General features: G+C 51.8%; 1 protein-coding gene across 1 annotated transcript in view; it reads left to right on the forward strand.

Moving 5' to 3' along the window:
* The window catches only part of SMCO4 (single-pass membrane protein with coiled-coil domains 4), a 67,021-nt gene extending 43,483 nt beyond the window's left edge, over positions 1 to 23,538 (forward strand). Inside the window, exons 4-5 of the mRNA XM_045482458.1 lie at positions 1,370 to 1,446; positions 22,747 to 23,538. Of these exons, the coding sequence (XP_045338414.1) occupies positions 1,370 to 1,446; positions 22,747 to 23,115 (446 nt within the window). The 3' untranslated portion in view covers positions 23,116 to 23,538. The remainder of the gene's footprint in view (positions 1 to 1,369; positions 1,447 to 22,746) is intronic.
* Positions 23,539 to 24,961: the final 1,423 nt, after the last annotated feature.

The raw sequence follows: 24,961 nt of genomic DNA on the forward strand, positions 1-24,961 counted from the left end.
AACTGAACTCAGCATTCAGGGCCCCTGAAGAACCTTCCCCTTTCCACTCCTGCCTCTCACCCCTCCCTTTCCCACATCTTTATCTCTGAGCCTCACCAAGATCATCACTCCCTGGCAGAGGGGGAGGAAGAGGTTAGATTTATGAAACCTTACAGTGGGTGAATTCATGGTTGACCAACTCAAGAACCAATGGAAAAATAGGGCAAGGGGATAGTAGGCATACATATTTGAAGCTTTCAGAAGTTCACATTCATTAAAATAGACTATAAAAGCAGCACAAACAGCCTTATCAGTCACTAGTATGTGAGCTAAGTCGTCTGGTCTACCACCCAGCCCAGCTAAGCCACCGGATGACTATAGCCATATATGTAAACCAGGCAAGACCAGAGAAAAACTACCTGGCTGAGCCCAGCACTAATTGTTGACCCACCAAACCATGAATAAATATAATGTTTATTGTTTTAGACCAAAAAAAAAAAAAAAAACCCCACAGTAAATCAACTTTCAAATTATTACACTTCTTATAGTTACTCAATTGTTCCTTATTTGCTATAGAAACTTTTCAGTCTCCTACCTCTGTATTTTCAATTAAATTCTTACTTGCTTTGCTTTGTTATGGGAAATGCCCACATTAAGAGCCCCTTTTCCCCAGTGTCTGGGCCCCCATCTTAATGTTTAATACAGCTGGGATTTTATGAATTATATCTGTTGGATCTCTTCTCTGGGTCTCACACACCCCTCTCATCCTTCGCTCTCAGCTATTATGGGACAGTACTTGAGAGTCCCGGGTCACTTTCTCCCATCTTCTTTTATTTTTCCCGAGACTTTGTTCCAAAAGCCTCTGTTTCTTCACCCTCTACTCTGTTCTTTTTCTGATCCTGACCCTGGATCCATCATTCTTAAATCGTTGATTCTCGGTCGCAAGGAACAGAAATGCTCTCGGGCCAGCTGACCTCAGCAGAGGGTTTGTTGTAGGAATCTCGGGAATGCAGGGAGCATAGTGTGACCAGCCTGCTGGGGACTGGAGCGGGAAGGCCCCTTAATCCAGAGACTTCATGTTGTACAGTCCTGCTCACCTCCTGTGTGTGTGTGTGTGTGTGTGTGTGTGTGTGTGTGTGTGTGTTTCCCTGGATAAGGGCTCACCACTGCTCGCCTAAGGTTGCACATCTTCATCCTCAGATGAGCAAGGGAGGAAGCAGTGTAGCTGACCCTGGCAAGAGTCCCTCCCCAAGCCAGTCAGTTTGGGGAGGGGAGCCACGGGACCACCCTCTCAGCATGGCCTGGGTGGGGGGGAGTATCCCCAAAAAGGGGTCTGTGTACGGGTAGCTCCCCAAAACCTATGATACCTCTTATTTTGATTTCTCAACAGGAATAACCCAAGTCACCTTTACTGGAAATCAGTTTGCTGAAAGCCTTGAAACTGCAGTTCTTGGAGTTGAAGAAAAGGTAAACAGAAGGAAATTTGTACCTACTAAAGTTCTCTTATGAGGGAAACCATTGTTGGGGAGAGATTACTGTACCCCTCATTCCTCAGACATGCCCAGTCCTGTATGTACTATTTGCCCCCATGCTGTCTGCCTGGCCAGGTTCCTGTTGATCCCTGAAGGCCTTTATCAGGCGTCACTTCCCCAGAAATCAGGCCTTTTTTATCCCCTCCCGGCTGATAGCGCTTCTCCTGTTTTGGAATCCCCATATCCTATCTCCTCACTGGCGGGTACCATAACGAGCTTTACATTATCACTTGTGCCCCTCCCCTGTCCCATCTTCATCCATGGCTCCTTCTCTGTGAACCTCCCGTCACCACCATCTGGGTATTTCCACACCTGATTATAGTTGTGTGTTTGCACGTTGGCCATAATGAGCTCTTGGAGGGTGCATCTGAGTTGTGCCTGGATGCTGAACAGAGTCTCAGCCGTCCCCACTAGATAGGCAGTGCCTGTATGGATTCACTCTGCACCTTTACCACTCCACCCTTGTTAGGGGCCTTCACTACCATTTTCAAATCGATTCTGTTCTTTGAGCATCCATCAGAAATTGCTACTCTCTAGATGTCCTTTCTCTTTGGGCTACTGGTGACATGAAGCTAATAGCAAAGCTTCTGTGTCTGATTTTTAGTTTTTATGGGCAAATATGGGCCCACATTAGGAGCAGTAATCCAGAAATTGAAAGGGAGGGGAGGTGTCCTCCCGTCTACTGGATGGCAGACCTCCTCCTCCATCCATCTGTATGATCTTCTGAGCTGCTTCAGTCAGCAGACGGTTGCATCTTAACCCACGTCCCTGCTCCAGACCTTTTGCTTTAAGCGAATGAGTCAGCAGGTTCCTTTTCCCAAACTGTTTACTGCACTGCTAAGTCTCCTCAAGAAGTTTCTTATTGATCTTCCCAGTTTATGGGTCACCATTCACATAGAGTGCTTGCCCGCCCCTCTCCTCCCCTCCAGTAACCACAGTGGTCTCTTACCTTTGCACGGGGTGCTTCTACACACCGCACCGGGTCGTCTTCTCCCGCCAGTCCTAGGGAACAGGCAGGGGCAGCTGGAACCTTCTCACATTCAGTCAGGAACAGGCTCAGAGCAGTGAGACGTCTTGCATGGGGTCACGTTGCGGGCGTGAAAGGAGTTCAGCTTTTCCCTCCCCTGCACCGTGTCAGCCCTTGCCCTGGAAAGCCACTGCTGCCATCACAAAACCTGGGGCCCTGTCTCTTCCCCAACCCCGGGGTTCCTCCCACCGAGAGGACCCTTGACCCTCTGTTAAGACATGCAGCCTGACCCTGGTGTTCCCCCCACCTCAGCCGGGCCACTTTCTTGAAAAAGTAGTTCTCTTCCTTCCAGGACCCTCCAGTCAGTCCTGTAAGTTTTATTTTTGTTTGGGCTTATTTAAAGGCAGGAAATTTAATTAGTTTACATTGATACTTACTCTAGGAGTAAACTGAAAGACACTAACAGGGGTTTCATCTCGCTGTATCTAATGATGTCCCCCCCCCCCCCCCGCCTTCTCCTTTAAATAGTTGCAAATGCTTCTGTTAATCAAGGCGGCAGAGCACAGTGCTTTATTGCCATGTGGAATTGTGTAGTTCACTGTGATTTTTAAAAAATGGCTCAAATTTTAATTAGAAGGCAGATTGTTAAATGACATTTGATTTGTCCTTTGATGGGGGACTTGGAAAACAGACCCATCATGATAGGAAAGCAGGTTCTAGTCCAGAAGGAGGCATATTAACTTAAGAGCAGGATGTGATTTCAGTGAGTCATTGTTTTCCTAAAATAGGCTGTCTTCTCTGGTCTTTTGTTAAGAGAGAGAGAGACCTTTCTCTGCATCTGATACCACCTTAGATTAGCATTTCCCTAGGAGAGAGTCTAACTTGGAACCCCCTACGCAGGGTGGTACTCCCAGTGGTATAACCGGCAGGGCACAGGACTAGGTACTAAGACCTTCTGCTGGGACTCCGTGAAAACGTCACTATCGAGAAATCTGCAAACCTATTAGGATGCCTGTAATTGAAGAAAATATTGGTCTACATACTTTACTTCCTCTTGTGGTAGGATGCAAAATATCATTTATCATTTTACTGTTAAAGTTACTGCTTTCCTGGCCCCAAAGCTCGTATCGGCATCACTACTGAGGGTCATCATAGAAGCGGCCTTCCGGGGGTGAACTTGGCACCATAAACTCCTTATGTGGTGCCCCAGCACAGTAGCAGGACATCCAAGCACCTCGGAGGGTGGTGGGAAGGGTCACCAGTGAGAAAGGCCCAGGCGTCCATCGTTCCACATGACTCCTCTGTGCTTTATAGGACATTTTATACCTACTACAGCGGCTAGGTAACTTGAGTGTCTTGTGGGTACCCCAAGCTCACCGGGTCCACATTTTATCTCTTGGTCTCTTTCTAACACAGCCCCTTTGCAGACCTCCCCTAACCCCCATCTCATTAGAGTGCACAGCTGTTAACTCGCTTTTTCAAGCCAGAAACCGGGGAGTCGTCTGTTAACACTCACCTTTCTCTGCCTCCAGATCCCCAAGTCCTTGAGATGCCCTTAATGTAGATCTCGAATTCATCTGTTGCCCTCCCTTGTCCACCCCCGAAGTCCAGTGACACCAGTAGGCCTTCACTGCAAAGGCCTTTGAATTGCTTGCCCTGTTCCCACTTTCCTTCCATTCTGCTCATCACTTTGGACCCAGCGTGGTCTTTAAAATACTTGTCATGGGGCGCCTGGGTGGCGCAGTCGGTTAAGCGTCCGACTTCAGCCAGGTCACGATCTCGCGGTCCGTGAGTTCGAGCCCCGCGTCAGGCTCTGGGCTGATGGCTCAGAGCCTGGAGCCTGTTTCCGATTCTGTGTCTCCCTCTCTCTCTGCCCCTCCCCCGTTCATGCTCTGTCTCTCTCTGTCCCAAAAATAAATAAACGTTGAAAAAAAATTAAAAAAAATAAAATAAAATAAAATACTTGTCATGTCACCTCACTCCTTGCTTAAACCTGCCAGTGACCTCCTCCTGCACATGGATGAATGCCAACATGCCTAGCATGGCACACGGAGAGGATTGCATGGTCTGGGCCCCAGGCCTGGCGAGAGGTCTCACAGCATTGGTGACATCACGTTCAGGTAGCTTGTGAGACACTTTAACCTTTCACTCTTGACTTCTTCGGCAGGCTGCAATGATTCTGATTTTCCAAGTCATTTGTCAGGCTGGCAGCTGGCAAAGGTGTACTTAGAATGGATGTTGTGTTCTGGAAAGTGATACAGGGAGTGATTTCTTCCTCCAAACCCCACGATATCAACTTTTAGAATACAGAGGTGGGCCACTATTTCATTTGGAACTTTTTTTTTTTTAATTTTTTTTTTTTAATGTTTTTATTTATTTTTGAGACAGAGAGAGACAGAGCATGAACGGGGGAGGGTCAGAGAGAGAGGGAGACACAGAATCGGAAGCAGGCTCCAGGCTCTGAGCCATCAGCCCAGAGCCCAATGCGGGGCTCGAACTCACGGACCGCGAGATCGTGACCTGGCTGAAGTCGGACGCTCAACCGACTGCGCCACCCAGGCGCCCCTCATTTGGAACTTTAATGAGCAAATAACCAGTATGTAATCGGCTGGAATTTTAATACCCCTGCTACTCTCCAAGTAGCCTCCCTTCCAGATATTTCGATGTAAAAACATGTGCAGCCTTTAGGTCCAGAAATCATGATTGAAACTTGGTTCTAAGTCAGCAGAAGAAAAGACTGACATTCTATAGGGGAAAAAAGAAACTAAATATTAGTGTACAGCTTTTTCTTTTTAAACACCTTTCTCCTATCCTGAAGCCTACTTGTTTTCCTTACCTTAACCTGAACTTTGAAAAAAAATTTTGTTTAATTTATTTTTGAGAGAGAGAGAGCAAGCACACATGCTCATGAGCAGGAGAGAGGGGCAGAGAGAGAGAGAGAGAGGAAGAGAATCTTAAGCAGGCTCCATGTGAAGTCTGATATGGGGCCCGATCCCACGACCCTGGGATCATGACCTGGGTAGAAGTCAAATCGGCCGTTCAACCAACTGAGCCACCCAGGCACCTCTAACCTTGAGTTTTTGAACCATGTACACACAAACACACTTGAAAAGGGAAATCTGTCTTAATTGAGTGACACTCTCTGCTCTCCTCAGGCCTTCCATTCAAGGTAATTAATGGGAATCCTGAAACCCCAGCTTTAGTTCTGGTACACTATGACCTCAAATTCAGACAACTTTTCTGTGATCTTGAATTTGAAACTTTTAATGATACCAGGTTGACAGTTCGCTCTGATATGTTGCAAGCAAATGGGAATACCAGGCAAGGTGATGCTAATACAGTGTGATGGGCACTATGATGTTGTGTTACCAGGTGTCATGGGAGCACAGAGATGAGCCCCTTATCCACCGTAGGGCCTGAAAAGTTGTGAAATACTCTTAAGAGAGCATGACCCACGAGATGGGTCTTGAAGGAGGAGTCTGCCAAGTGGGAGGAGTGACCGGGAGAAAAGAGGTGGAAAAGGGCATTTCAGACAGCGGCATGGATGGAGGCCCGGGAGGTCAGCAAAAGCGTGGCACAGCCAGAGAGCTAGCTGTACAATGGTTGTGGCCGCTACAGGTAAAGGCATGGGGGTTGGGGGTGCTGAATGGTGTGCTGGGGGCCTGATCGTGTGGTGGAACACCCCCGCGGGAGTCTAGACCCTGTGGGTTCCTGGATCAGGTCTGTCTTTTGCAGTCGGGATTCTGTAGGCTTGGTCTCTACCTCCAAGGCCTCTTGCCAGTGGCGTTGGTCCAGTTCAGAAGGCCGCATACAAGGCCTTTTATCAGGTTTTGTGGGTATGGGACTCAAAAATTCCAAGCTTAAGGTATGTTGTAGGCTGTCCGCCAGGAATTGCAGAGACATTTTTAGAAGTTCCCGAAGTGTGATTGGCGTTAAGTTACAGCCCCTCTGGCGTTTATGGATGCCCCTTTGGGGTCCGGCCGCCTCCCTGTGCTGGGAAGCGGTGCGCTTCAGGCTCCTGTGCAGCACAGACTCACAGGCTGTTGGATTTCCTGTAGATGCTGGAAATGGCACTGTAACCGGGCAATGTCAAAACCATCTTGAATGACCGGTAATTTGCCGTTGCTGGGAACCTAGGTGTTTAATTAGCAATGACTCCTAGCTTGGCTTTCTCATTGTTAGTTTAGCATGATTTGGTTGGCGGTTAACCTTGGAGTATACAGCAATGCATATGTATACCAGGGATGTGTTTTGGCCTAAGAGTTTCCAGCAACTAGGCTTTAAAACATACACGAGGTTGAGACGAGTCATCCCTACCCCTTTGCTGAAGAAGGTGCATACATCTCCTGCATTTGCTCGGGGTGGGCAGATTGTAGCATCCTTTCCCTGCCTCTACAGGCAGTGATTTTAGAAGGATTTAGACATGTTTGTACTATTTAGGGCTTGAACAAGGAGGAAGGTAAGGCAGGGATACGCAGGCTACGAGGCTGTTGCAGAAATGCTCATGAGCGAAGAGGGGAGCCTGACCTAATAATGGTAGTGGGGGTGGAGAAGGGGGGATACGTTTGAGAGATGTTTGGGATAAGGGACTGGGAGTACTCAGGGAACAATTTGATACTGGGACTTGGGGGTCAGGGAGGTATCCCGGAAAACCTCAAACTTCTGGTTTGGGCAACATCACTAAGAGGAACGGGCTTCTATCATACGGCAAACACTTACGGAACCCCTCGTGGGGGAGGCAGACAAAGAATGATTCACTCTTTGAAAAGGCAAAACGAAAGAAGGGCCATTTTCAAGGCATAAGAGTAGGCAAAAGGGTAACTAATTTTGGCTATGGGGGTCGGGGACATTATCTGCACAGCAAGAGTGTGTAAAGCTGGGGGAGATGAAGAGACCTGGTGGTAGGCGCATGTTGTTTTGTCTCTGCATTCAGAGGGACAGAAGTGTGACCGCTTGAGGTGATGTTGGGGGTGGGGTTGTGCTCGGCATTCAAGGCGTAGAAGGCCAGGCCAAATGTGCACTGTGTTTTGTTGGCCCTGGGGGCCACTGAAGGCTTGGTATAGCTAGAGGACTAAGATCAGACCTTGGATTAAGTGAAGTTACTCTGTCTGGAGACTGAGGAATCAGAGGTGGAGACAGGAAGACATGTGGGTAGAAGGCAGTGAAGACTTCACGACAGCGAGTTGTTGGCTGGGTTTGTGTCAGCTAGCAGCAGCCACACGGCGGTCTACAGGGACCCGGCACCTTGTGAGCCAGTGGCACTTTGTGGAGTCTGCAGACAGGCCACTGGCAAAATCAGTCAGCCTCGTCTTCAAACTGCTGGTTCTATGCCCTTTGCCCAAACCATCCTTACTGACTGTTCAGTTTGGTAAAACAGCCTAAGGGTCAGCAAAAAAAAAAAAAAAAAATCGCATTTAAACTAAAGATCAAATATTTATCCCTTTGTTAGCGACAAACTCAACTCCAGCAGGCGGAGGTCATTGTCCGATGGGGTCATTCTCCTTCCCCTACCCCCCAGATCCATCCTCCTGGAGCCTCCAGAGAACATTGATATGCTGCTGCCTAAATATTTAGCAGCTTAGTTTATGGTCTGCCTTTTGCAGAATATTTGAATTTGGGCAGCAATCAAGGCCTGCAGTGAAGCACAAATAATAGGCCTTGAGACATTCGCCGGTGGGTTTGTAGAGCCCTTTCTGGATTGAGCTTCTCGCCCCTCCGCTCTTCCTCATGCTCGGGGTGGGGGTTGGGGGGAGGCAGACAGGAGCTGCATCATGCTTCAGGTGAACTTCCCACACATCCTTCTTTGGGGCGGGGGGAGCTCCTGCCTCCGGGTCTTTGCCCTCCCTGTTCCCTTCCCGGCACCCCCCTTCCCCTAGCTTTGCTCAGGGCTTGCGGTACTTTTCCTTCAGGCCTCTGCTCTCTGCTCAGATGCAGTCCCTTGTAACCCTCTGTGTCACAGCAGGTCCCCTACTGTCATCGTGCGCTGGTTTGTCTTCCTCATGGCACTTTGCTCCTTGACATATTACATCTCTGTCTCTTGTCTGACTCCTGCCCGTAGAGCGTGTGTTCTGTCGGAGCAGGAACTTTGTTGTGTTCATTTCTCCATCCGCACTGCCAAGACAGCACCTAGCTCGTGGAGGTTGCCCTGTACCTGGGGGACCAGCGACCCCTCAGGGGGACCAGTCCGTTAATCAGTGTGCATATTCCCAACATGTAATCGGTGCCTGGTACCTGGTAGGTGCTCAGTAAGTGTTTGAATGAATGAGTTGGGGAGCGGGTGACTCTGCGTGTGACTAGCTAGTCCCCCGCGCTTGGGTGCTCAGCAAGGGTTTGGCGGATAAGTAAATGCATGGATGCGAGAGCTTGCCCGCCTCTGAGACCGACTCTCTCGATGGGGGTGAGCCCTGAGATTTGAGGACGGCCCAGACGTAGTCTTGGGTGCAGGCAGTCGCTGTTTGTACTTGAAAATTCAGTCAATACCTCACTCTTTCTCAGTTTGTCTGCCATCAGCCAGGCTCTGTAATTAACTTGCTGTAATTTAGCTTAGAGATGAATTTTTCATTTTAAAGATGCCATAAACAACCAGCGCTTATGATATCTGGGTTGTTAATGAAGTTCATGCCTAACAGAACACGAGGACGGCGTTACGGGCTGAGGAAAGAAAGGGCCGTTAGCCCACACCTGGCCGTAGAAGCCAGAGGACAAGCAGATGAGTCCTGGCAGGCTGTGGTTCTCTATTCCTGGGGTGCCTCAGAGCGTGGGGGCATCCAGGCAGAGCCCCGCTGTCTGTGAGGGGTGCATCTTCCTTGGGGTCACATTTTACCCAGAGATTTGGAGAACGTGACGTTTCAGGAATATTGAAACAAAGGTGGGTATCTGTTGGAGGAGAATTCCACACTGCTTAGTGGTTAAGAGCAGGACTCTGGAACCAGACTGTCTGCGTTTCACAGGGTCTCACCACTTACTTGTGTGGTGGCCCTTCCTGGGCAAGTTACCTGACCTCCCCAACCTCAATTCTCGTCTCTCAGATGGGAGCCTGTGACACAGGCGAGTCTCCCGCGTGGGGACACTGTCAGCATTCAGTGACAGCCACCGCAGGCTCTCATCACAGTGCCATGCACATCTTAAGGGCCAACGTTATATATGATTGCTTGACATTTTTAGGTAAAAGAGGACACAAATGAAATTTTATTCTTGCAGTGGCTCTGCCCCAGACCTGGCCTCCAGGGGTGAATGTTCATTCACATCTGCCGTATCTGAGATGGAAAAGTTGGCGAAGCACCACCTTAAAAAGACCGAATGCGCACCACTGGCTGGGCTGCTCGTTTTCATGAATTTTCCCCCCAAACTTGCCTCCTTCTTAAGCTGTCACAGAGTTGGGCTGTCATTAACAGAGTGGTAGATTAGCAATGCTTACTTTTAGTAAGTAACTGCTGTCTTAAAGTACCTAATTGAACAGCAGATGAAGTGAGGGAACCTATAGGTTTGGATACAGAAATGCCACCTAAGGAGTCACTGTGCTGGGGAGTCACTGCGCTTACAGGAACTGTGGCCTTTCTGAGTGCTGGGACAGACCTGACTTGGTGCTCGCATTTCATCCATAAACAAGCCCATTACCCATCAAGGTGAAGACCGTCAGCGTGGAACCCTGGTCCTTTGCTTTCGTCTGATTTCTGAATCTCTTCCCATTAGTCTCTTGGTTTTCCCTCGCGATGGAGAACTCCCTCCTCCAGATGTAGGCATCTTCTGCCCTCCGTTCAGGTCTGTCTTCCAGAGCACAACTAAACCTGGCCCTTCTTCAGCATGCAACCTCGGTTCTTTGTGAGCTGCGGACCTCCGAGCCTAGCGTTCACACAATTTCACGGGGAAATGAGATTTTTAACCATTTTAGCGGCCCTCGCTGTGCGGAGGTCTTCTCAATGCAGTGTTTCTCAATCTGTCTACTGATTGTACGGACTGATTGATAGTCTCTTTTAGTGGATTGCAGTGGGCATTTTTTTTCTGGTGAAATAAAACAAAACAGAACACATCAGAGTGGGTGTTCATAGTAAGCTTATGTATTACCTTGTAAAACTTTGTTTCAGTTTGTGTGGTGTGCCCCATTAATTATATTGCTTTCTGTGCATCGTAACCATTTCCGAAGCCATCGGCTTTCAACCCCTTTGCCAGAATTTCAAGTTACTTCTTTTCTTTTTAGTTGTCCTTTTTTTGTCCTTCCTGTGGGTGGATTTGCTTCGGGTGGGCTGGCTTAAAACAAAGTTGCCAGTCGCTGTGAATGTCAAAGTCCTCATTAAAGCAGGACAGTAGGCTGTCCAGAGTTAAATGACAAGATCCATCAAAGGGCCTGCTTCCTCCCCTTCCTCTCCTTCAGTGAGAGGAGCTGGTGGTTGAACACCTTGAGAGCCTCGTGCCATTGTAGGGCAGGGTCTGGAAAGCCATGGTTTCCTCAAGGCTAGAAGAGCTTCCTCTGTCACTGGTCCTTGCAAGGAGCATGTGGGGACCAGCCTGCATTCACGTGGGCTTCTTTGCTTTCCTGGAGACAAGCAGGAGAGGTGTCATCTTGTCACATGTTGTCCTGACAGACGTGACTGTAACTTCTGGAAAGGAGATGGGGGACGTGACTCCAAAGACGAGCAGAACTGAGACTGAACAGGGTTTTCAGAACCTGCGTTCTGGGTGTATTAGGGGAAGGGGGCGGTGGGGAGGCAGGTGTGCTGGGGGAGGGGCTCCCCTACGGGCCACAGAAGCCCCTTGAGCAATGGTGGTGTTGTGGGCGCCAGGGCCTATGCCAGGCATTTGCTTTTGCAATCACATGCCGTCCTCATGTTGTCCTTCTCTCACGTGGTCCTGACAGAGCCCCCACCCCGGTTCCTGGTAGCACCCTCCACCTCTGTCCCCCCGTACCTGCACCTGCTCTGTTGGTACCACCTGACTGTCCGCGCTCTAAGACCTGTGACTGCAGGTGGGCCACATGCTGCTGCGGTTACACGGTAGCCCTCTGTTGCATTTGTCCCCCTCGGGGACAGCTATTTCATAGCTCCTCTGTCTTCAGGCTTCTGACATCCCCTCCATCTTCCTGCCTCCTGAGCTGGCGACCTTCTTGCCATTATCACGCACAGCCAGTGGCGGTCATGTGGGACTTGCACGTACTCCCAGCACCACGTCAGTGGCCCGGAGCCCGCTCTGCCTCCCCCGGGGGTGCGTCCATCACTTCTTTCTCCTTCCTTCTCCTGGTGCACTTCCCCTTATAGTACGAACATTCTGTAACTGCCTTAACTACCTGACAGACAAACAGAACAAAGCTCTTGTCCTCCTAGCCCATAATTCTGACCCTCTTTTGATGACGATGATGATGCTTGCTAACCTTCCATAGTACTTAGTAAGTACCTGGCATTCTCCTGATGGGTTCATTGGGTACAATTTTTGTCCCCACTTCTCAGATGAGAAATCTGAGGCACAGAAAGATTAAGCGCCTTGCCCGAAGTCACAGGGCTGGCAAAGGCCAAAAGTGGGGTTTCAGCGCCGACCCTCGGCCTCCAGGCTCCGTCCCGAGAAGAGTTGCCTCCTGCTGGCCTCTGCTGTCTCTGCCCCTTTCCTCTCTGGAACCAACTCCTCTTGCTGCCCCCTCCTCACCTCTCCAAAACCTTCCTGGGACCGGATGAGATGGTCGGCTCCTTGTTTCTCAGAGTGCTTTCCGCACTTGCCTCCCAGGACACCATACTCTTCCTGGGCTTCCTCCTTTCACACATTTTTAGTCTGTTTTGCTGGTTCCTCTTCTGCCCTCCCAGATCGAAGCATTATGTTGCACCAGAGCTCCGTCTGGCCCCGGCCCCTGTCCCTGTCTGCGCTCGCCTACCAGCCTTGTGGCTTTCAGCCCCGGCAGCCTCACATCCTTGCCTCCAGCCCAGCTCTCGCCCTGGACCAGACTCCTGTATCCCACTGCCTGCTCGCTGTCTCCCCTAGGGTCTCAAACTTGATGTGTCCCAGCTTCCCGTGCCCCTGCCCCACCTGCCTTGCATCTTTTCCAATCCCCGAACGGCCCCTCCAGCCCCTCCAGCCTTCCGTTCGTTCAGGCTTTAGTCCATTTCTTTTTTCCCACTCCAGTTCCAGTCTGCTGGTAAGTCATGTTGACTCTGCCTTCAGAGTGCACGCAGGACCTGACCACTGTCCACCCCATCTGCCCCTTCCCTGGACCATGCCACCATGTTTCACATGAATAGTGCACTGGCATCTTCGCCAGTCTCCTTCCCGCCGCCGCCCTGTCCCCCTGCAGCCAGTTGTCCAACAGTGCTCTTTTTAAATGCAGGCAGAGCCCTGGGGGGTGTGTGTGTGGGGGGTAATCTCATCCTCCTCCTGCTCCCATTGTGGCCTCTCCTCTAAATGCTCCCTTCTGCCGTCCCCAGGATGCTGGCCGCTGCACTGCCTCTCAGATGTGCTGGCGGTGGCGTGGGGGCTACCCTTGGGCCTTTGCACATGCTCTGCCCTGTCTGGAAGGTCTTCCCAGGAATCTGCACAGGTCACTTTCTTACTTCCTTCGAGTCTCTGGTCCAAAGTCACTTTCTCCTGAAGCCTTCCCCAAATGATTACTCTAAATGTGCAGCCTCTGCCCCACCCCCTCCCCTGTATTTTCTGCACAACACATAGCATCCTCTGACACACATTCTGTTCATTTGTTGGTTGCCTGTCTCCCCGTGTCCTTGTAAACTACCTGAAGGCAGCGTTTTGCCTGTCTTTTTCATAGCTCTATCCCCTTGATAGCCCCTCACATACAGTAGGTGCTCAAAAAATATTTGAATGATAGGTACTTTTATCCTTGGTTTATAGATAGAATAATTGAAAGTCTGAGAGTTAACTTGCCCAGGGCCACAGACCCTAAAAGTGTCAGGACAAGGATGGAAACCCTGACATGAGCTTAACTGCTTTGTAGCCTCCTTTTTCTTGTTAATAAGGACAGTAATATGTGACACGCAGAGTTATTGTGGGTATGAAACGGATAATGCGCAGGAAAGCACTTGTAAACCCTGGGGTGCCAAAGGACTGGTACTTATCTATCTTTTTGAGAACCCTAGCCTTTCCCATCTGTTCTTCAGCAACCCGCCCAAAGGCTCTTTTGTGTTCTTGGGTTTTTATTTAGGAGAAGCCGGTACTGCCTTCGCCAAATTACCTACTTTCTTCTTCCTTCTGCCCTTGGTGAGAGAACTCTGTGCCTGTGCATTCGTGTCTCTTGGCTTCTATCAGTAGTTCGGATCCCCCCCACCAGACCTGTGGCCTGTCAGTGGCTAGGGGACCGGTATGTGTGTGTGTGTGTGTAGGGGGGGGGGTGGCTGGAGCTGGCATGCATGTGGCTATTACTGTTCATGTCTGTGTTCCCGGGGAAGGCGCTTATGTTATCAGCAGGTGCTTAGCGGGTGTCAGGAGTCCCGTCTTGCACAATCCTCCTGGCAGCCTGCCCACCCCCTGCCCCCACTCTCTGCGGCAGACTGGAGTGAAGTGATCACAGGCCCATTATGGCTAAATACCAGGCACATAAAATGAAGCAGGCACACTTGATGAAACACAGAGCTGCCGCTCTCAGGCGCGCAATTTATGTTTCCCTGAACCCAGGGCAGCTTCCCCAAGTCTCCTAGCATGGGGCACGAAGCAGTTCAGCCCTTCCGATGCTCCCTGTTACAATAACGACGCAGCCACGAGAAGGGGTGGTAGGAGTCCCCCCACATATACCCTTCTTACGTGTTGTCTATTCGTTTGAATGCCTGGTTTTCAAGTAGGAGAAAAATGCATCCATTTTCTCAGCGAGCACCTCAAACTGCCTTTTCTAAAGACGGGAGAGCTGCGGCGCTTTAGGAAAGGTGACCAGCATGGAAAATAGGCGGGCGGTCTTCCGGGGGAGTGGTCTTCCCTGGGGAGCCACCACCTGGGCCTGGCTTCCGTACTCGCATTGATCGTGAGCCGACGTGGGGGTGCCGTTGACGCAGTTCACAACTGCTTAACGCTGTCACCAGGCCAGGCCATGTCGTGCCGTTCTCCACCGGCACCTCTCTGACAGCCTGTGACATCAAGTGAAAACGGACAGCAAAGAAATCAGGCGACGTCAAAGCAGCTGGGCCCACGGTGAACCCTCAGGCAGGATGTGCTGCGGGCGTAAACCCAGGCCCACCGCCCAGCCAGGGCGGGCGTGCAGGCATACTTTTCAGGAAGGAGGGCAGGCTTTATCCCCTGCTGAGTGCAACAAGCCCGGGATGGCCTGTGCTCCCTCTCAGTCACCCTCCCCGAGTCCACGGCCCGCAGAACCGTGGGGCTGGAACCAGACGCGGACTTTTGATTCTGCACCCCATCCCTCCGCGTGCTTCTAGAGGATGCCAGCCACTTGGAGGCAGCCGCGGTGGTGGGGAAAAGCAGTTTCTGAGCCAGAGAGCGTTCGGTGAATCCCAGCTGCACTGCTGACTGACCGCCTGGGGCCTCCTCTAAGCCCCGGTTCCCTGGTCTGCAAAGGGAGTTACAGCCAAAGTGAGGGTTGCGTGTTTGTGGGCGACTTTAGTGTGGTAGCTTGACAGATCGTGTTCGGGAAGTGATAGCTGCTGTTCCTCCCTCGGGGTGCCTCGGAGGCGTCGTGGGGTCACACAAGGAGGATGGGAGGACTTTGAAATCAGGTCTGAGTTCAAATCCTCTTTCTGTTCATTCATCAAATGTTTGCTGAGTGCCTGTTATGGATCTTATACTGGGGTTGAGGCCGTGCTGGTTCCCTAATGGTATTTGACCTTGGGGAAGTCACCACACCATTCTGAGTCTCCGTTTCTTCACATGAAATGGGGATGAAAAATACCAATCTTGCGAGACTGTGTTGAAAATGAACTGAGCGTTGAGAAGTGGCAGCTGGCTACTTTATTCTTTTCTATTGTAACTTTTTTCTACTGCGCTGTAGAATTTTCTGCCGTACCTCTGTGGTGAGTCGGTACGATGAACTGCTTGTTAGACTATTCCAGCTTGGATATTTAATGCAGCGGGTGTTTGCTGAGCACCTGTTATGCGAGAGGCACCATGCCAATCCAGGGGAATAGGATTGCTACCCCATAGGAGCGCACCGTCCCCTGGGCACATCAGAGCCCCAGCTGGTCACCAGCCACTGGTCGGTGCTGCCATAGGGGCACCAACCGAGTGCTGGGACAGCACTGAGGAAGGAGCCGTTGCTTCAGCCCGGGGAGGGGGCCGACCGAGGGTGAGAGAGACTCCAGCAGGCAGGGGACGGTACAGGGGAGAGGGCCTCCAGCAGAGGCACCGCCGTGGCACAGGCGCAGAGGTAGGAGTGTGCAGGGTGGGAGTGCAGGTGCGTTGGTGGCTGTGGCTCACGCCAGGCGTGACAAGGCTGGGGAGATGTGTTAGGGCTGGGTTGTGAAGTCTCACAAGTCCTCAGCATTGTGCGTGGAGGCCAAGACGTGGAAAGCTGAGAAGAGGGCAGAAGGTGGTGTGCCTTCTTGCACGGGGCAAGCACAACACTGTCCAGGACAAGTGCTCCGTGAGCCTTTCGTGGCGTTAAAATGTCTCTCGTGGCCACGCTAAAACAGGGAATACAGAACAGGTGAAATTAATAATATTATTCTCTTGAAAAAATGTTTTTAAGTTTATTTTTGAGCGATAAAGAGAGAGAGAGAGAGAATGAGCACGAGTGGGGTAGGGGCAGAGAGAGAAGGAAGGAGAATCCCAAGCAGGCCCCGAGCTGTCAGCACAGAGCCCAGTGCGGGGCTCAAACTCATGAACCGTGGTCATGACCTGAGCCAATATCAACAGTTGGATGCTTACCCAACTGAACCAGCCAGGCGTGTCCCAATAATATCATTTCAACGTGAATATGATCTTATGATCATCATCCCAACACGAATATTCTTTCAACATGAATGAGAGTTTATCAAAATATTATATTTTGATATATTATCAAAGTGTCGTTTCAGCATGAACCAGTGTAAAAATTTAAATGACACATTTCACATTATTATTTTTTTCTGGTGTGTATTTTACATTACAGTACAGCTCAGTTTGGACCACAGCCACATTTCAAATATCAGAGGCTCGTGTGGCTAGCGGCTGCCGCATTGAAAAGCAAAGGGTTAGCGGTTCTGGAATGTGGGGAGTGGCAGTGATCTGTGTAATCCAGAATCTTCCCTCAGCCTGAACCAGCCTTCTCCCATCAAACCTTTGAACAAACCTGTCCACCACCAGATTGGTGACTCTGGTAGTTATCAGCAGCCAAAAGAGAAAAAACTGGGGGATTCCATCACCCACGGGCTATACGCTACGAAAACAAAAACGAAAAGCAGAATTCCCCGGTGTTTCCTCCCTTTACGTGTATCTCCACTGGACAGACCCCCCTGGAGAGCAAGGCACTATGTGCCGTTTATTGAACAACTGGTATGGCCTGTTAATGTACTGGATGTTCGGATGACACATCCTCCCTAATTTTGTCAGCGCGTCTACAAAGCAGGTTTTCTTATCCCATTTCACAGAGGAGGAAAATCAGGACATGAGAGATTAAGTACCTTGCCCAGGGTTGTATGACCGGACCTGACAGAGCTGAGACTCAAACCTGGTTTCACACCCTGGTTTACCTCTGCTCCTGGCTGTTTCTCTAATAGAGTTCAACTCTGTACGTGATGTGTACATACGTACATGTATATGTAATACACAAGTATACCTACGTATACATATATACATATACATATATATATGTACATAAAGGCTATAATCAGAGAAAAATCGCCAACTTGAAATGACTCTGTAGAAAAAGAGGTGTTCCCACGCTTCCTCTCTGCCTCTGCCTCCTGTCCACACACGCTGGGGCCCAGTTGGACGGTTGCAGCGCTGACCAGTTGCCCTGGACTGGCATTGGTGGGGGAGGGGGCAGAGCAGGCAGAGTGTCATTGGAATCGGGTGGAACCCAAGTGTTTGTGAAGTCTTCCGTTTCCCTGGTTAGGGGAGTTAGAGGCCGTGGTGGGGGGGGGGGGGGACCAGGTGGCCGTCACAGTTGTGAAGCTGGAACTCGGCTAGTGGCTTCTCCTTCCTGTCTGGGCTGCTGGCTGGGAAGAAGCCAGACTGCCCAGTGTGAGCTTGATCTTCACCTTCCTCTCTGTGAGGGGCTGGTAAGCGATGAAGTGGTCCCAAGTGGGGAGTGGGTCAGGAAGGTAGGTGGGTGGTGACTGTTCGGGCTTTGCAGTCCGACAGATGTGGGATTGACCTTCCACTCTGCCACTCCCTAATTTTGGGACCGAGGCAGGGCTCTGGGTTCCTCACTGGTGAAACTGGGGTGATCCTTGCAGCCGGGGCTCTTTGCACTGGAAGACAGAGGTCCACTGGAGCCAGCTCATGAAAGAGGTGTCCACCGTGAAATACAGAGGCACAGCAGTGTCCTGTGAGGCCCAGAGCCTGGTAGAGCTGGAAAGACGGGCGTGTGGTCCCCTCTGCTCCTGTCTCCTCTGTCCCCCACCCGGCTTTCTCTCTTGCCTTCTGCACATGGCATCAGATGGGTTCCCAGGTGGCTGCGTGTAGTGTCCCTTAGTGTTTCTTACTCTGGATTTCCCAGGTGGGGGCTGATTGACCCAGCTCATTTTCTCGAGGCAAGCCACACATGTCAGAGGTCCTGGCCAAGTGTGCTCGAGCCAGTCGTGACCCAGCAGGCCACCTGGTCCGGTGAGCCAAGGCCAGTGCATGTGAGGTGGTCTGCCGGCTCAAAAGGAGGCGGGGCCTGGATATGAAGCATCTATGAACTTCAGCCTTAAGGGCTGATGTTTCCCTGCTGAGTTTGCTTTTTTGCCCTCCAAGATGGTTATTGCCTGCCTGCTCTTTCCTCAGACCTGCCTCCCAACTCCCAGCCTGGAAGCTGAGCCCTTTCCTGTTTCATTAAGAAAGTAGGAGCCTCTCATTCCTACCGCACAGTACAGACCTGCCTCCTCCCGTCCCCGTCTCCTGGTGGATTTGAAGCCGTGCCTTCACTTCTCTCAAAGGCAAAGTGGTCCTCGTGTGCTCTCTTTTCAGCATCAGGGCTTGCCCCGTTCTGCTGGTCTCCCCAGACATCCTCCGGTTTCCCTCCCAGCTGCACAGGCTCTTCCAGCAGGGCCCCAGACCAGTTGTCTGCGCAAGTGCTGGTCAGAGTGCTGGTACGTGAACCATTTATCGCACGTTGTCACAGGATTCGGGAGTGTGCGCCAGAATGTAAGTCAGCTGTGTACCACGCCTGATTTAGTTCAGCTGACTTTTTTTTTCCTTCATGGCAAAACTTTGTCAATGAAAGAAGCAGAGTGTCCATCTGCCTTCTGGCCGAGGCTTCTCCCTTCTCAGCTGAGTTTGTGGGTGACACTTTTAATAGCCCTACTCTGCACCCTCCCCGCTCTCAAGTCACTCATGTCACATCTTCATGTTGCCAAGGCCCGTAGATGCATCTCGATCTTCACCTTGGCTCTCAGTAGTGTTCTGAAGCAGTACCTTTCTTGACTCTCTCGGCTCCCAGGGCTTTATATTCTGTTTCTCCCCTTCACTGGCCTCTTCTCCCCAGGCCTCTTTGCTTGTTCCACAACTCTCTGTCCTCTGTCAGGGGCTGCGGGGCCCAGGCCGGGCCTTTTCTCCATCTACCTTTAGTGAGCTCACCTTGGCTAATAGCAGATGACTTCCAAATATAGATCTTCAGCCCAGCCTGAGCTCCTGACTCAGCCCAGCCGGAGCTCCTGACTCATTGCTCCAGCCGCCTCCTTGATATTTCCATGGCGATGTCCAATAGGCATCCTCACGCACGGACTGAGATGAACACGGCACTTCACTGTCTTTCTCAAGCCCACCCCTTCCCCCACCCCTTCTCCCTCCGCTCATGAGGCAGGACCACTGCCAGCCAGCCGCTTGCACTCCAAACTTTAGGTTCACCTGTGATTTCCCCCCCTTTCCCTCAGAGGCCACATCTAATCTGTAAGTAGGGCCTGGCACTTGTGCCCCCAGAGTACGACCAACCGACTCTGTCCTCCCGGGCACCACTCCCTCTCCCAGTCTGAGCCACCCCCTCCCATGCTGGCCTGCTCCCTGAGCCTCCCTTGTTATTCCGCCATGCCCCACCCCCCCACCCCCCCTCGCTCTCCACAGAGCAGCCAGAGGGAGTTTTTTAAAGCCTGTGCCTGCCAGAGTGAAGCCCTTCGGTGCCTCCTGCTGCTCTTGGGATAAGACCAGGCTCCCTACTGTGGCCTGCATGCCCCCCCCCCCCCCCCCCACCCCATGACCTGGCCTCTGCTGCCCTCTCCAGGTCCAACTGCCACTCTCCTCCTGCCCGGTTCCTTCCACTTCTGCTGTGCTTCCCCGCTTCTGTCCCGGCTGATCCCCTCCCCTCTCCTCTGGTGTCATCTCAGAGACGTTTTCCCTGATTCTTGGGCCCCAGAGAGAGTGTGGGGCTGTGGCTTGAGGTCCACAGCATAGGTGAGTGAGAGCAGGGAGGCTGCCTGCTGTAGCCTGACGAAGAGCCCGGGATTCAGACCTGCCTGCTTGTCCTTTAAATCCTGACCAGACCTGCACTGTCCCCAGCAACTTGAGGCTTTTTTCTGAGTGCATCTTACGGATAGCAGGAGCTGGTCACCACGGAGGCTGATGCCTTTGAAATGCTGATGTGGGAGGACCGAAGCCAGGGCCTGTAGGGTTCGCGGGAGCAGCTGGGGCCCTTTTTAACTCCAGGCTTCCAGGGGTGCCTGCCTGCGGCCGGGCCTGTGAGGGGCCCTGTGAGCAGCACCCGCGGGTCCTCCGTATTTCACAGGCCCCACAGGCCATTAGCTGCCCCCCGCCGGGGAATAGCTGCAAATCCGAGTGCCGCTAATGGCTTGTCTCTTTCTAAGCAAACTTGTGAGGCCCCGTCAGGGAGAGGATGAACTGCGGTTCCTAGCTGACAAGCGGTGCTGTCCACTGCTCTTCTGGAAACCACCGATGATGCTTTATAAACTGGGCGACCGGTGGCAGGACGTTTTTCCTCTTGCCCCTTGGTGTCCTCGTCTCTAAAACGGGGGATAGTAAGCCTCTTCCATCCTGTGCGTTCCAACTTCACGGCCCGGTGGGATGCACCCTAGCAGCATTAGCTAACGTGCATTGAGTGCCTTCTCCACGCCATGCACCGTGTTACGGATTCTTGTCTCGTCCTCACCATGGTCCTGTGAAGGGCACACCGCCATCATTAGCACCTCTCAGGTGGTAGCCGGGGCTTCGAGAAGCTCAGTGAGGCTGCCCGGGATCGCGGGCCGGTGAGTTGTGGGGGAGAGGAAGCCGGCTCCGTCTGGCTCAGTGGCCTGTCCTGCTTCCCTGCAGGTGGTCAGAGCACCCTGCGCTTGTGCGTTTTCAAGTCCTCACGGTCAGCCTTTGCGAGAGAAGCTGTTCTCATTGTTCAGATGAGGGCAGTGAGGTCCGGTGAAGCTAAGTGACTTGCTCACAGCCATGCAGCCAGTAAGCGGTGCGTCCTGGGTTTGAAGCCAGGTCTGTCTGAAAGTTCTGTGAAAGATTTGAAAGGGAGAATTGGTAAAGCCAGAGATTCCTACACCTGTCAGGTGTGAAGAAAGTACTAATGAGTAGTTTTCAAATCCCAGTGGAAATTGTACATTGGCCAAAGTAGGGCTGCCCTGGAATTAAGTATTTGCTTTTGGCTGGCCTTGGTCATCCCAGTGTACTAAAATTAGTCATCTTGTGCCGTAAGAAACTCTGCCTGATGTGGGTAATACAGAAAAAATTCCAGGGTCCATATGAGATGAGAGGAGTGGTAGGATATATTAGGGTCCCTCTACCAACAGTTGGATCTCACGTAAGACGTCTTCTGTCTCAGAATCCACGTTTCATATTCTGCCGCTTAATGTGGTGACTTGGGTGTAAATGCTGTCTTCTTGTCAGCATGGTGACAGGCCGCCCACTGCCCTGGGACAAAACTGCACACACAAGGTCATGTTACAAGGAATATTGGCGTGTGCTGCCCTTCTGCCTCTGAGAGCATCGAACTCCATGCTAGTCCCAGGATACTGTGATGGACAGATGTCTTGTCTGGTCCAATATCCAACCTCCGCTTGTTTTTCGCTTTAAGAAAACACTCCACCTACTATAGAGATTGAAAGGCTGGGCTGTGGGCGTATTGGGCTTCCGCTTGGCTCGTCTGACGCACACAGGAGCTGGTGGCGCAGAAAAGCCAGGCGCTCGGCAGTCCATCCTGGACGGTGACAGCAGCCACACCTAGTTTGCAAGGACAGTCGCGGTGGCCTCAGCGCCTCCTGCTGCAGTGGCAGTGCCCAGGTGGTGCTGTGGTATGAGTGGGGCTCTGGTTATGGCCGCCCGGCTCCCTCGTCCTGCTCGTGGCCAGAGCCCAGGCCTTTGGCTTTTCTGGGGATCCTGAGACGTGCCAAAGGTCTCTGAGTCAACTCCCCCGTCTCGATCAGTCAAAGGATTGCTGCCGCTTCAAGCTAAGAATCAGACTTCTATGGAGCTCTTGCTGTAAAGTTGTCCGTGGGTTTTTCATTTGTTCCCAGACCCCTGACGGCACTGCTTCACCACCTGAGCCCCTCCTCGGGGCACAGAATTCACGAGAATCCGAGTGGGCGGCAGGACCGCAGGCTCAGCCAGTCTCCATTGTCTGCCTGACCCAGACAACACTGCGCCTGCAGCCGGTGGTGCACCCCCAGACCGAGGGTGCTGCAAGGGTGGGACTTAGTCCTCCACCTCTTCCACAGCTCCTCCAGCAGTGCCTGGCACATAGTAGGTGCTCGGGAAGGTTTGGACGGATGGACGAACCGGGGCAGAGATGGAGAAGTCAGTGCCTCTGGGCCCTCTGTAGCCCTAGCAAGGCTGACCAGGCCCACGATCAGGCCCGGGGCTTGGGCAGGATGGAGCCATGTGCCTGGAATCTGCAGGCCGCCCAACAGTAAAGATCAGCAGGGGAGGGTGTGACACTCCGGAACAGTGAGGAAAGCGGGTGGGGCCTCGGCGGGGAGAAATGTGCTCCTCTCATCCGAGCAGAGACGGCGTGCCGTCCGTGTCCCACGTGCACAGAGGGCCTGTGTGAGCATGCCAGAGACCCATTCACGGTACGCCGCCAGGCCAGGGACCCTGGGGTCCATCCAGTTTGTCCTCAACCCCACCACTCAGAGGCTCTGACCTCTGTTGTGTGACCCCTGTTGTTCCTAACCCCTTGTCTTCTAAATTGCAGGTATGTCTCCTGGGTTAGCATTTGCCTTTCAGTTTACAGTTTTGTTTCCTTTTCACTCCGTTCGTTTTCAATCACAGTTCTCCCCACAGGAGGTTGTGCGCCTTGACCAGAGGAGCGTGGCCCGTCCTTCAAAACCCTCTCCGGACGCCTTCCTAGCCTCTCCCGGCAAAGATGCGGCAGCTCAAAGGCAAGCCCAAGAAGGAGACGTCCAAGGACAAGAAGGAGCGGAAGCAGGCCATGCAGGAGGCCCGACAGCAGATCACCACGGTGGTGCTGCCCACGCTGGCCGTGGTCGTGCTTCTGATCGTGGTGTTCGTGTACGTGGCCACGCGCCCCACCGTCACCGAGTGAGCGCTGTGGGCGGGCTCTCCAAGCAGGCAGTGGAGGCCCGGGAGGGGGAAAGCCAACGAAACATGGCTTTCGTGTCCCAAGATTTTCTTTCCTGATGCTGAGCTCCGAGCAGGGGCACCCTGTCTTCTCTGGTCTTTGACTTGATTAAAGTTTCTCCAATTTCCCTGGGAGGGAATAGGGAACGTTTTATCAGTGAACGTGCCATACACCTTATGGTCCACTTCATGTGCCTTTCAGACTTCAAAAGCGGTGTGTGTGTGTGTGTGTGTGTGTGTTTCTTTGTCTCTCCTAAAATCAAGATGTAGCCCACCTGGTGAGAGGAGGAATCTCTGGGTCATGAATCAGTTGGAACCAGTGCTCACCCCCATCCCCATTGTTTTGAACATGACTCTTTTCCTCCACGTGTTCACAATTTCCAAAGGGACTGTACTTCTTCTCTGTGCTTAATGTGATTTGAAATATGTCGACTCAAAAGTGAAATATTTATTTTTTTGAATAAAGGAGATAATAGCCTTAAACTGGATGTTTATCTTGCTTTGCCAGGAGGAGGCCTTGCTCTCAGGGAAGTGCAGGGTGGCACTGTGTGTGTGTGTGTGTGTGTGTGTTTCTTCACGCTGCTCCTTCCCCCGGGGGCTTCTTCACCTCTCCTTCAGTCCCAGCTTGAATCACTTTCAGTAGCATTTGTGCTTTCTGACTGGAGCAGTTTAAGATTGGGAAAATCTTGAGAGGGGCAGGAAGGGTACATTCATTGGTCTGTTTCAGCAAAGTAAGAGTTCTAACTGGAATATGACTACAGGTGCTCTTTATACCAGTTAGAAAGGCAACCCGAAAGTGGCCCTGGAGGTAAAGGTCAGACTTGGTTCTGTTCCTGCTGAAAGGATGCAGATTGTTTGCGGTCCAGCTGAATTTTTGATGCACATTGGCCCTGCTAGAAGGTTCTGCACTGTACTCTAAGGGCATTGTTAGCCCGGCCCTGGTTCCTGAGGGAGTGACCCCTTTTTGGAAGTCAGATTCATGATGACTGTTCCGAGGGTGTCTGTCCTCCTGTCATTGCTGATTACACAGAGATTTGTGGGGAGAGAAGTGCTTTTCTAATCACCGAGGCTGCATGACTTACTCCCTGATGGCTCAGGCAGTTACAGGGGACTTGGGATGTCTGGGAGCAAGTTCCTCGGGAAGATGAAGCAGCTGTTGAAAGGAAGGACTCCAGCTGATGCCCCACGATCCCGGGACTCGGCGAGGCTGACAGAGCTTTGTGGGCCACTCTGTGAGAGCTGGTCTCAGAGGGAGACGCCGTGCGGCCTTAGGCACGCTCAAGTGCCCGTCGCCCTGGAAAGAGATTTACTAAAATATTTATCAAATGCAGAGGCTGCTAACATAAAGTTTTTCATAGGTTTCTATTTTTCTCTCCCTTGTCTGGTTCTCTTTTATAAGCCTCAGTGCTTGTGGTCTGGGAAAGACTGAAGGCCGCTGACTCAAGGACCTGCTCACGCAGGGGCACAGCGAGGAGGAGACATCTCTGTTCTTCACGGTGGCCACAGGGCCACTGAAATGCAGAGCTCTTCACCCTCCTGCCCCAAGAGTGGGTGTCAAGGCTGCCGCAGGGACAGCCTGTCCAGTCTACCAGAAAGAGCCCGGGCTGCATGTCACAGATTGCCTGGTCTGTATCTTGTCCCCAGCCTATGCCAAGAACAGTGGAAACTCACTAAGCCTCAGTGTCCCTGTCTGTAAATCACTGGTCGAGTCGCTTCCAGGGAAGGGGGTCGTCTAATACAAACCAGGCTTATGGAGCAAACCTGGGTTTTTATGCAGGTTTTGTTGCCAGAACCCCTGAGTCCCCTTCCTCATGTGAAAATGGAAGTTATCTTGCTTCATAGGATTGATGGGAGGAATCAGTTGAAATAGTAAATTTGTAAAACCATGTCTGATACCTGGGACGTT

This window comes from Leopardus geoffroyi, chromosome D1 (assembly GCF_018350155.1).
Source record: "Leopardus geoffroyi isolate Oge1 chromosome D1, O.geoffroyi_Oge1_pat1.0, whole genome shotgun sequence".
NCBI lineage: Eukaryota > Metazoa > Chordata > Mammalia > Carnivora > Felidae > Leopardus > Leopardus geoffroyi.